This window comes from Haliotis asinina, chromosome 15 (genome assembly GCF_037392515.1).
Source record: "Haliotis asinina isolate JCU_RB_2024 chromosome 15, JCU_Hal_asi_v2, whole genome shotgun sequence".
NCBI lineage: Eukaryota > Metazoa > Mollusca > Gastropoda > Lepetellida > Haliotidae > Haliotis > Haliotis asinina.
Window position 1 is genome coordinate 21,100,656 of NC_090294.1, and position 9,997 is coordinate 21,110,652.

Here is a 9,997-nt window from a genome sequence, read left to right on the forward strand (position 1 = left end):
ATTCTGTTTGGCCCTTCCGTCATATTCTTTTGACAAAGTGACAGCTTAAAAGTGTCCAGTTTCGATTTCATCTTTACGGTGTGATATCAAGCTGTACCTCACCGTGATGGTACTTTTATACCAGCTTGAGCTGGAACTGCTGTTCCACATAGCAGCATACAGGTAACTCGGTGTACATGTACAATCTTCTTGTTGGCAATGTTAAAATCCTTTTCGCCACTCCTCATCTATAAATCTACAGTCTGCTCAAGTTTATAGCCACTCAAGTTTAACTGTTATACATTCCACGACGGTTTTCACATTAACGTCTGTTCGTTCAATCTACATATTCACCAATACAACCTGTTCCTGTTTTGTTAAGGCTATCTTTAACTTTTAGGGTGTGGAACTGACCAAAGGCCATATTAAATGTCCTGTTATCGCAGTTCCATACTCTTGTGCTACGAACCGGACAAAATATTATTGAGTAATCATAAACATATCTGATAGGTAGTTACATACAAACATACATGATAAAATATTTTTTTAAAAAAACCCAATGATTCTTGATAGTGGATGTTTGCTACATACGTTGACGTTGTACGCTCCGTGTCGAGCTGAAGATCCTTTAAATCTCTCTACCTTTGACCATGAGATGAGCAAACACATTCACCTTTGCTAGTTCATTTGTACCCCATACATGTATGCCAGAAGACTTGATTGCATCTAGCAGCGTTTTGATGTAGATTCGTATACACCGCCAAACGACCTGTCCATGCAACTCATGTGGTAGTGGTCAAAGCGTTCGCTCCTAACGCAGAAGACCCGGTTCGACTGACCACATGGTGTCCCCCACCGCGATATAGCTGGAACATTGCTAGACGCAGCGTAAACGTCAAGTCATTCACTCACACGTATACAACCTTGAAAAACTACAAACCTTGTAAACGACGATTGGATTAATGTTTATCAAATCTCCTTATTGTTTACATTTTGCATGATGACGTACAGCATTCGTGGAAACGCTATGACCATTTTTCTTCAAACATTCCTGCATCTTTATATGAGAGGATTCCATATTGTAATGTGCGTGAAAGTATTTACTATGAAGTCAAATAACACAGTAGAGAAATACAATCCCAGCTATGTCTATGAAGTAATTGGGAACAATAACTCGGGATACTTGTCTCCATTTCCTGTCTTTCTCTAGGGAGTCCATGAGGGGCTCTAGCCGATCCTTGTATTCATCCACCTCTCTCAGGAACGTTTCACGCATTACAATGCATATAATTCCGCCTGAAATAAAAGAGTTCCTTGCAATAAATCTGCCATGTCCTATAACCTTAGATGTATCAACGAATCAAATCGGTTGTATTTTAGAAGCGAGAAGGTTTAAAATATCTTCTCATGGGTGGCCTGTATTGGCTGTTTTGTCCACCCAAACGAAAACAGCGGTGGGGGGTGGGGTGTCAGTAATTTTGTACATAAAATATTAAGAAATTATGGTTAAAATTTTTGTCATAAATTATGAACAGTCCCTAAGGTCCTCTGAGGAATACCAAGAACTGCTGCAATATGGAGATTGTGTTCAAGTTGCAGACAATAAAATACTTTTTACACCATCATATTTAAAACCTCAGTAGATCATGCCTGTCTAGATTTTTCAAAATTCTCCAAAAGGCTCCAAAATACTTGAAGAAGATTTACGTGACCAACAAAAGGTGCACGTCAAATAACGAGATCCTTATCTTCCCATGCCCTAACATACATCATCGTAGCGCTGAGATAGCTTTGTGAAACGGGGACCAGGGCCCTTATTCTCGAAACGTTCGTAGCCCTAAGAATTCTTAACTTTGGTTGTAGCCAATGTGTTAAGAATGGGCTTAAGAACTTCGTAGGGCCACGGACGTTTCGAGAATAGCTAGCCTGCTTTCGTAGTACAAGGCCACCTCAGCACTACGTCAGTCGTAAGTCTGTGTTAAGTGTTAAGGTATGGGAGTAACGATCATTTAAGCACTAAGATCGCTTTGTACAACGGCACCCTGGGCCTAGATTATGGAAGCTCTCATAACGTTAAGATAGCCATAAGTTGATGTCGATATATGGCACTTACGAGTATCTTAGCGCTAAGAGAGCTTCGAAAATCTAGGGTTCTGGTACTTACCCGGCTTTACGATCCGGATCAGCTCCAAAATTCCGGAACAAGGAATGTGCCCCTCCCCCATCCCACCACTGGTGACGGCACAGTCGTACGTGTCTGAAATGTTCGAAGGCTAATTATTCAGATGAAATTTCATATACAAACATAATCACTGCCACATGACAAGCGCCTGGTAACGTAATTTTAGAGCTAACACACATACATTAGACTTATCACAGACATAATATAATCAACAGATGGAAAGCATCCTTCTCCAACTTAGACAATAAACAATAAAAGAGAATAAGCCTAAAACACAGAAAACAGCACTCGACAAAAGATTCTAAAGAGTTTCAGTTTGGGTGGAAACGTTCATGACTTCAAAATGTCTGTATAAAGTTTGCAATAGTAGATGGTACGAGGTATTCTGTCATCAGAGAAGGTTAAAACATATGAACATATAACCATTCCAAAAACCTTAGGCATACTGGATTTACAAGACTGATAAAAGGCACACGATGAAGCTAAAGAGGAAACAGATCATGAAGAGAAATGAAAGGAAAATGTGATAATTTAAACCATTCCTTTGTAAATATTTCACTTGCATGAATATTATGTTTTCTCATATTGGCATTGGCTAGGTGTATGCATGCAAAATGGAACATCCCTTACTTTTCTATCTTATAGTTAACCTCTCATCGCCACATGTGTATTCAAACGACTTCCAGCTTACCTGTAGGAATGGAGAGGGGAACACCACACAGATACTCGTTATAGCACTCCTCGTACAAGCCCTTCTTCCTGGCTCTCTGTAGCATCGTGTTGCAGGGTTCCAGGGCATCGATGTGAACAAACCCATGAGATCTAAGCTGCAAGAAACGCTGCATATGCTTGCTATGTCTTATTCTATATACCCTGTGAAGATCCAGGTTAGAATTGGCCTTCAGCAACCGGACATTTAAGAACTGACGTTCTCTTTAGGCGAGATCACTGGAGCATTTACCGTCATGAGACGAGGTCCATACTGCATGAACGGTTGCGAAAACTGCTATAAAATGATTCAAACTTAATAGTGGAAATGGCAAACGTAATGGTGTATTCCCAGAGTGGCCCCTCTGTGTACTACGTAACAACCAAATTCAAGGGCCAGTCCGGGACAACTCGTTAAGAAGGTGGGAAAACTATGAGAAAACTATGAGCCACTATGTGAAGGGCCACTCTGGGAATAAATCTTTGAGATCACGATCACTACGATTGCACCTGGCCATGAGAATGTTGTTACAAAATTACACTGACCGTGACTAAGTGCTTCTCAAACATTAGTTATAAATCTCCAGGGCTAAAAGCAACTCCGAAAAAATGATAGGAAATGTGTTTGATAGTTTTGTTTGATATGCCCATAAGCACTGCCTGCTTTTGGAACCAATGAACGTTTTTGTCAAGTTCTGGCATAATCTCAAACTATTCCCCATTGGGCCCCTGTATTATCGTCCCAGATGAAGCCCACCTGTTCAGCCACGAAGCCAGTCCCTGCACCGATGTCTACAATCTTCTTCTTCTCTCTGTCGCATTCAAAGTAATCAGCAACTGCCTTTCCGGCAATCATGGGTCCGTTATACCGCCCTGGACACATATCCTGAAACACATGATGGATGGAAATCAGTTACGACACTGTAGATGGGATGCTTTTTCTGGGAATATCTTTTTCTAAAACTGTAAAATCCTGAAAACGTTTTGGAAAAAAAGCAATACGAAACATAATTTCCACGTCGACAGAGAAAATACATCCACATCATGTTCCCACATGCCAACAAACATTACTTGTAAAATATTCTCAAAATAATATCATTTGAATATTATGTTTCCCACTAAATATCAGCTTCGGATCTGAGGCAACATGCCTCACAAAGACAAACGTTCAGCTTCATAACGTCATAGGTTTCGGGTGAGTTTAGTTTTCAGTAATGAAGTAAAACATGGCTACAAAATAATTTAGAATGTTTTCCTATTATTCCGGTTTTGTCAGGTCTCATCTGACAAGCGGGTACTACATTTATGGAATTTATCAGTGAAACGTGATCAAGGGCAAACTTAACCAGTGTTCTAGTTAAGGTCATGTCGATAAGAAAGACACACATATAAATTACTTTCATTGTCTACCATTACATTTACGTAAATACTTGAAGAGGATTTTGTGAAATCCCACATGATACCACCTAAGCCTGATCATACCACAACATCAAACGGAACATCATCAACAGAAACGGCAATAGACGGAGATATGCAATAAACAGATGTCATGCTGTATATCTTTAATAAGGTAAATAGCTTAACGGAGCAACCGGGACATTTGACTGACGGTTGCCATGATGGCGTCATATCGACGATTGCATCACTTGCATCTTCTGTTCATCACTTGGAAAGTCAAACTCGTTTATATCGCGTAAATCCGTCTCTATTCTCAAGACAATTCCTCCCTTTTCGATGAAACAGGCACCAAACAATACGTCAAATGTCAACTACATTCATTCTGTTCTTACTGCAGGGCAGCGGCAAGTTCAATGAGAGATGTAGCATACCAAAACATAAGTCTCATTAACCTATTCAGACACTGACCTACTTTTCAGCCGATCCGAATGTTCTCGTGTGAAAGTGTAAATCGACACTTCAAACAATTCTAGTTAAACTGAATTTCAGTTCATTGTTTCATAAGAAAATGATATTTATAAATGAATTGTAATTATAAACGTTAACAACACCGTCTTTCTATACTTTAAGTCGAGGTTCAGACAGCATATCTTAACTATGGAATTGCAGACTGCCCCTGTATGATGAGGTCGTAAAATAAGTCACAATGCATCTGGCTCACTGGTTAAACTTGTTATGTATTTTTTGCGCTTATTCACCGTAGTCCTGTGACGCACAACGAGGTTGATGTAATATCACTTCCGTCAGAGACCGCCAAACTTTTCTAGCGGCAGAGCCTCGTTTTGAGATTTCCTGATTTCTAGGTTTCCGTTTGTCAGAGCCCGCTTTACGACAGAGCACGCCGTACGACGTGTTTGCTATGATTAGAAAGAGCTTAGTGTTTCAATATTCAAGTGCATAGACTTATCAAATCATACTGATTAATATTTATGCACCCAGTTAACTGACTTAGTTTAAAAATTCTGGACTGGTTATCGCACTAAGTTGCGCAATAGGACGGGACCAAGTAAAAAGGAAACGAGACTGTTCTCTAGTCAATGTTTTGACATGCGGTTGTTGGTTATGACATACCTGATGTCCAAATGAGATCCCAGTAATGTGGCGGTCAGGCAATCGTGGAGTAACAAATCAGGTTCCATCTGTGTAGCCTAGTGGTTAATGTGTTTGCTCGTCACGCTGAAAACTCAGGTTCGATACCCTTCATCGGTACAATGTGTGAAGCAACCCTTTACTGGTGTCCTTCGACATGATAATGCTGGAATATTGCTAGAAGCGGCGTAAAACCCAACTCACTCAATCACGGATTTCAACCACGGTTTTGTTACACGGTCGTTTGTCTGCCATCAACGCTATTTGCCTGACGACATCATTACTTGAATCTGGTAATGAAATCCCTGAACAAATGTATCTAAAACCACTGATGGAAACACTTATACGAGATTTAATTAAGCCTCACTGCATAGACCTCCACTGCGAGTCACAAAATGGATAAACTGAGCCCCGGTTTACCATGGAGCCTCCCCAGAATAAAACCTGTTATATAGTAGGGGGTTGGAGAAAGTAGTAAACCAGCACTTCGTTTATCGATTTTCTGACCAGCAGGGAGGGGGTTGGAGGGTGTCTGTGCCTCACTAGTCCAATGGGGTGAGTGAGTGTATTTAGTTCACGCGGCTTTCAGCAACCATTAAGAAATGGTTGAACCCCTGTTACCACAGTGCTCTCACTGGCAGTTCGGAAAATGCAGAACCTACACAATATGAGCAAGCATGAAACGTCATGTTTCATACCATCCTCATAAATGCACTGTATTACTACGATTTCCAATTTCATTAATACCATTGCGTCCTGGAATTAATTGAATCAGCAAAACAATATAACCGGAATGACAGTTCATCATTTTACATGTTATGTATTAATACATAATGAAAGCAAAGCAGCATGTGAATCAGAAATTGGGTGCATTCTAGGTGTACATTATTTCTGTAGGAGATGTAACAATAAGCAAAACATTGCCCAGCCTGTAAAAATCCATACATGTTCCTGTTGTTTCTCAGATGTATGTATTTCTTTAAATTTTTATATGAGTGAGAGGAATCTTACGCCACACTAGGAAATATTCCAGCCATTTGGCGGCAATCTGTAAATAATCGAGTCTGGACTAGACAATCCAGTGATCAACACCAGGAGCATCGATCTGCGCAATTGGGAACCGATGACATGTGTCAACCAAGTCAGCGAGCCTGACCACCCGATCCCGTTAGTCGCCTCTTATAACAAGCATAGTCGCCTTTTGTGGCAAGCATGGGTTGCTGAAGACCTGTTCTACCCGGACTTTCACGGGTTTTAAAGGTTTGTATTCGTGGACAAAGTAATCTGTTCAAAGTGTTCTCCTCTCTATGGCTAAAATAACTGATAGGAGGCAAATTTTATATCACTGACACTCGCTCGCTAGCTAGGAATTCCTGGATAAGTATGCATAGAAAGACCGCTATGGAATCATTCTTAATCTCTCTACATATGGATGTCATGTCATGTCATGTCATGTCATGTCATGTCATGTCATGTCATGTCTATTACATAAGGCCCATGAATTTTCATCTTGCACGTTTCACATGCCCACATTTCTTCACAGAGGAGTGAAATTTCTCTGATGATGATTCTAGTTTTTATCTAGAAATAAATGATTCTACCCGTCAGGGCCAATGCTAATCCCATTGAAATGAGATGGGAAATGAGCAACATACTGACATCAATATTTATTAAAGATTCATCAACACACGTTCATGGCACCACCACTAGCCGTTATCTAACCGTGAAGTAGATGAATCCCCACACCATGACACTTTCATCATCAAACCCGTCCACCCGCTGAGCTACTACGGTATAAGTTGGTAAACCTGACATCATCATTATTTTTGACGGATTCACGAACATGAGTTCATGACAGAGTGGAAATTATACAGTCGAATATTCTATCAGACATTTTATGTGAATGCAGGAAACCTGTTTCTGCTTGTAAATATCCAATGTGTGACAGTCTGTCGGCGCCAGTTACTAACACATATTTTACGCTCCTACCTTCTCATATTTCGTACTCCAGATTGCATAAGATTCGACAGCCTCATCAGCTGTAATGCCCTTCCTGTATACAAGGCGTGACTCCCTCTCAGCCTCGGAGTCCTCGTCGTCCCAGGCGTGGGCAGTACCAACGGTGATGTTATCCTCACACATGTCACATACGAGAGTAGGTTCCTCTTTGTTCGTAAATTCCATTAATCATCGATTTTAATGAGAGTATCAAGGCCCTTTCATGTAGAACCTTTACACCAAACCATGCTCCGGATCAAGTTTCATAATTAAAATGCTCATAGATGTTAGTACAGATGCGGGGTTTTTTCAGGAATTCTGTTACAAATGGCACATTTTTCAGAAAAAGATGAAAATGCACTGATTAGCTTTCTAAAATATCGCATATAGTGTATGGTCTTTAGAATTTCTCTTCTTAAAAGACGATAAACGTGATCGGAATATTGCTGAGTACGCTTTCCTAGTTCACGACTTTGTAGTTTTTCTGGCGTTCTAAGACGAAATAGAAATAAGAGAAGAAGACGACCCTTTACTTCCTTTGAGTAGTATAGACATCAGATGCAAAATTAGTATGTCAGCTATGTTATGATTGATTAGGGACATATCTAAGCTGATGGTTATGATACTTGTTTTGTCAGTGCTCGTGAGTGGCACCGTCATTGGAAAGAAAATAAAATACTGTTCACAGTGGCGTTAAATCCTGCAGACCACCAAACTGTAGCTGGTTATAGTCTACCCATTCACGACCGCCAGACCTGTCACCTGAAGTACAAAGGTCTTGCAGTGAAGTTACTTCTTCAAATAGAATCTCAAATGCAGGACCAAGTTATTTTATTGCATATATTTTGCTATTTATTGTTGGATATTTATATAGCGCACATATCCACGCTTTTTGTACAAGCTCAACGATGTCAGCCTCAACGGCACATCTTATTATCAATCTCAACTCCCTGACATACAACTCAGCGAATAGGTGAGTTATTGCGACTTTCGCATCCTGACGAATTGCTGTTGGTGTTTAAATTCTTTGATACAAGGGACTTTACTCTTAACGATTAGACATCCCGAATGTTAATATAAAACAACCGAATGTTAATTGAAAATTATCCTGATGTCAGCAGATGTTCAGGCAGTAATTTTAAACAACAATTTGCTCGCTCTGTTAAACAACTTTGCTTATATATAGCTATTTGCTAATTGAACTCTTCAAAAAAAGAAACGCATGTGTGAGAAATAAGGAAATGTGTTAAACGTGTATATACGTCGATTAAGCTTTAACATCGAAAATCAACACACGGATGAACATATGTATTCAGTACCTGGGGCTCCTTTCACGAAGCAACCTTTTGCTAAGGTTAACTTTAACTCCCATTCTTTAACATTGCACTGAGGTTACCTTGCTGTTTTACGATCACCTTAGTGCTTTGTGTAAGTGCCCTGGTAACACAATCCCTTGCAGACATCAACGTCACTGTTCGACACCGCCTTGGAAAGATTTGCACAAGTCGTCGGATTTTTTATTGGGGAATTCTTCGCCTTTTCTGGTTCTGTCTGATTCTGTCAGTGTTTGACTCGTCGCCCCACTGATGCTTGGTCGGGTTAAGATCAGGCGATGTGTAAAGCCTGGGTAGGACTATGACGTTTGCATTGCCGAGATAGGCTCCTGTCACACGCGAGCTGTGTGGAGTCGAGCGTTGCCGTGTTGAAACATCTTACTCTGGCGGTTAAAAGGCGGAAGGGCGTCAGGTTGGTGTAGCGGTTTGCTGTAAGAGAGGCTTAAGGTCGATTGAAACATTAATAGGTCTCACCTTCTCATACTTCTGATCATCATCCACCCATCTGGAATAATGCTGAATTGCTTCAGTTGGTGTTATCCCCTTTCTGTACGAATTATCAACTTCTCTGCTAGCCTCCTTGTCTTCATCATCCCAGACCTTGGGACCACCAGGGTGACATGGAACTTCGCACATCGCAATGCTAGACTACTGGCTCACGGTTTCACTGCTAACGCACAATATCAAAGCTGTTCTGTATGTACAGTGGTAGACACATTCTGAATTGATGGGTTTTTTGACAAACAAATGTAAACGTTACGTAATGATCTGTGTTGCCATCTGTTGTCATTTGATCTAAATGTGTGAGGGTGTGTTCATCGCACTATGATACGATCAATGTGTCCCGATCAATGTGTCGGGAGGCAGCTTCAGCATTAAATCATATCGGCTCCTGTGATGATTCAATCTGAAAGATACTTGAGAATATTTTAGACATCGTCGAAATATGTGAGAGCGATTATCATTTGGGTTTATAATGTCTAAATCTCTCCTTGTTTAACGCCACACGCAGCAGGTTCAAGCCTATATAAGCATAGGACGCTGAACACAATTTTCAAACATAAGCAACATGGATTGATGAAGACTAGTTCAAACATAACCAACATGGGTTAATGAAGACTAGTTCAAACATAACTTATATGGGTTGGTGAAGACTAGTTCAAGCATAACCAACATGGGTTGGTGAAAACTAGTTCAAACATAACCAACATGGGTTGGTGAAAACTAGTTCAAACATAACCAACATGGG

The 9,997-nt window shown here is 40.5% G+C and overlaps 1 protein-coding gene across 2 annotated transcripts; it reads right to left on the bottom strand.

Annotated features, from left to right (window-relative positions):
• Nucleotides 1–928: 928 nt before the first annotated feature.
• LOC137266069 (methyltransferase-like protein 27) lies at nucleotides 929–9,707 on the bottom strand. 2 transcript variants are annotated; one of them, XM_067801571.1, is made up of 5 exons: nucleotides 7,406–7,579; nucleotides 3,627–3,755; nucleotides 2,853–2,988; nucleotides 2,144–2,236; nucleotides 929–1,275 (listed from the first exon to the last, which is right to left on the bottom strand). In XM_067801571.1, exons 1-5 carry the CDS (start codon nucleotides 7,556–7,558, stop codon nucleotides 1,091–1,093), a joined length of 696 nt encoding a protein of 231 aa, XP_067657672.1. In that variant the 5' UTR covers nucleotides 7,559–7,579; the 3' UTR covers nucleotides 929–1,090. The 2 variants fall into 2 exon arrangements, with proteins under 2 accessions (XP_067657672.1, XP_067657671.1); XM_067801570.1 differs by lacking the exon at nucleotides 7,406–7,579 and adding an exon at nucleotides 9,223–9,707 and having other exon boundaries at nucleotides 933–1,275.
• Nucleotides 9,708–9,997: the final 290 nt, after the last annotated feature.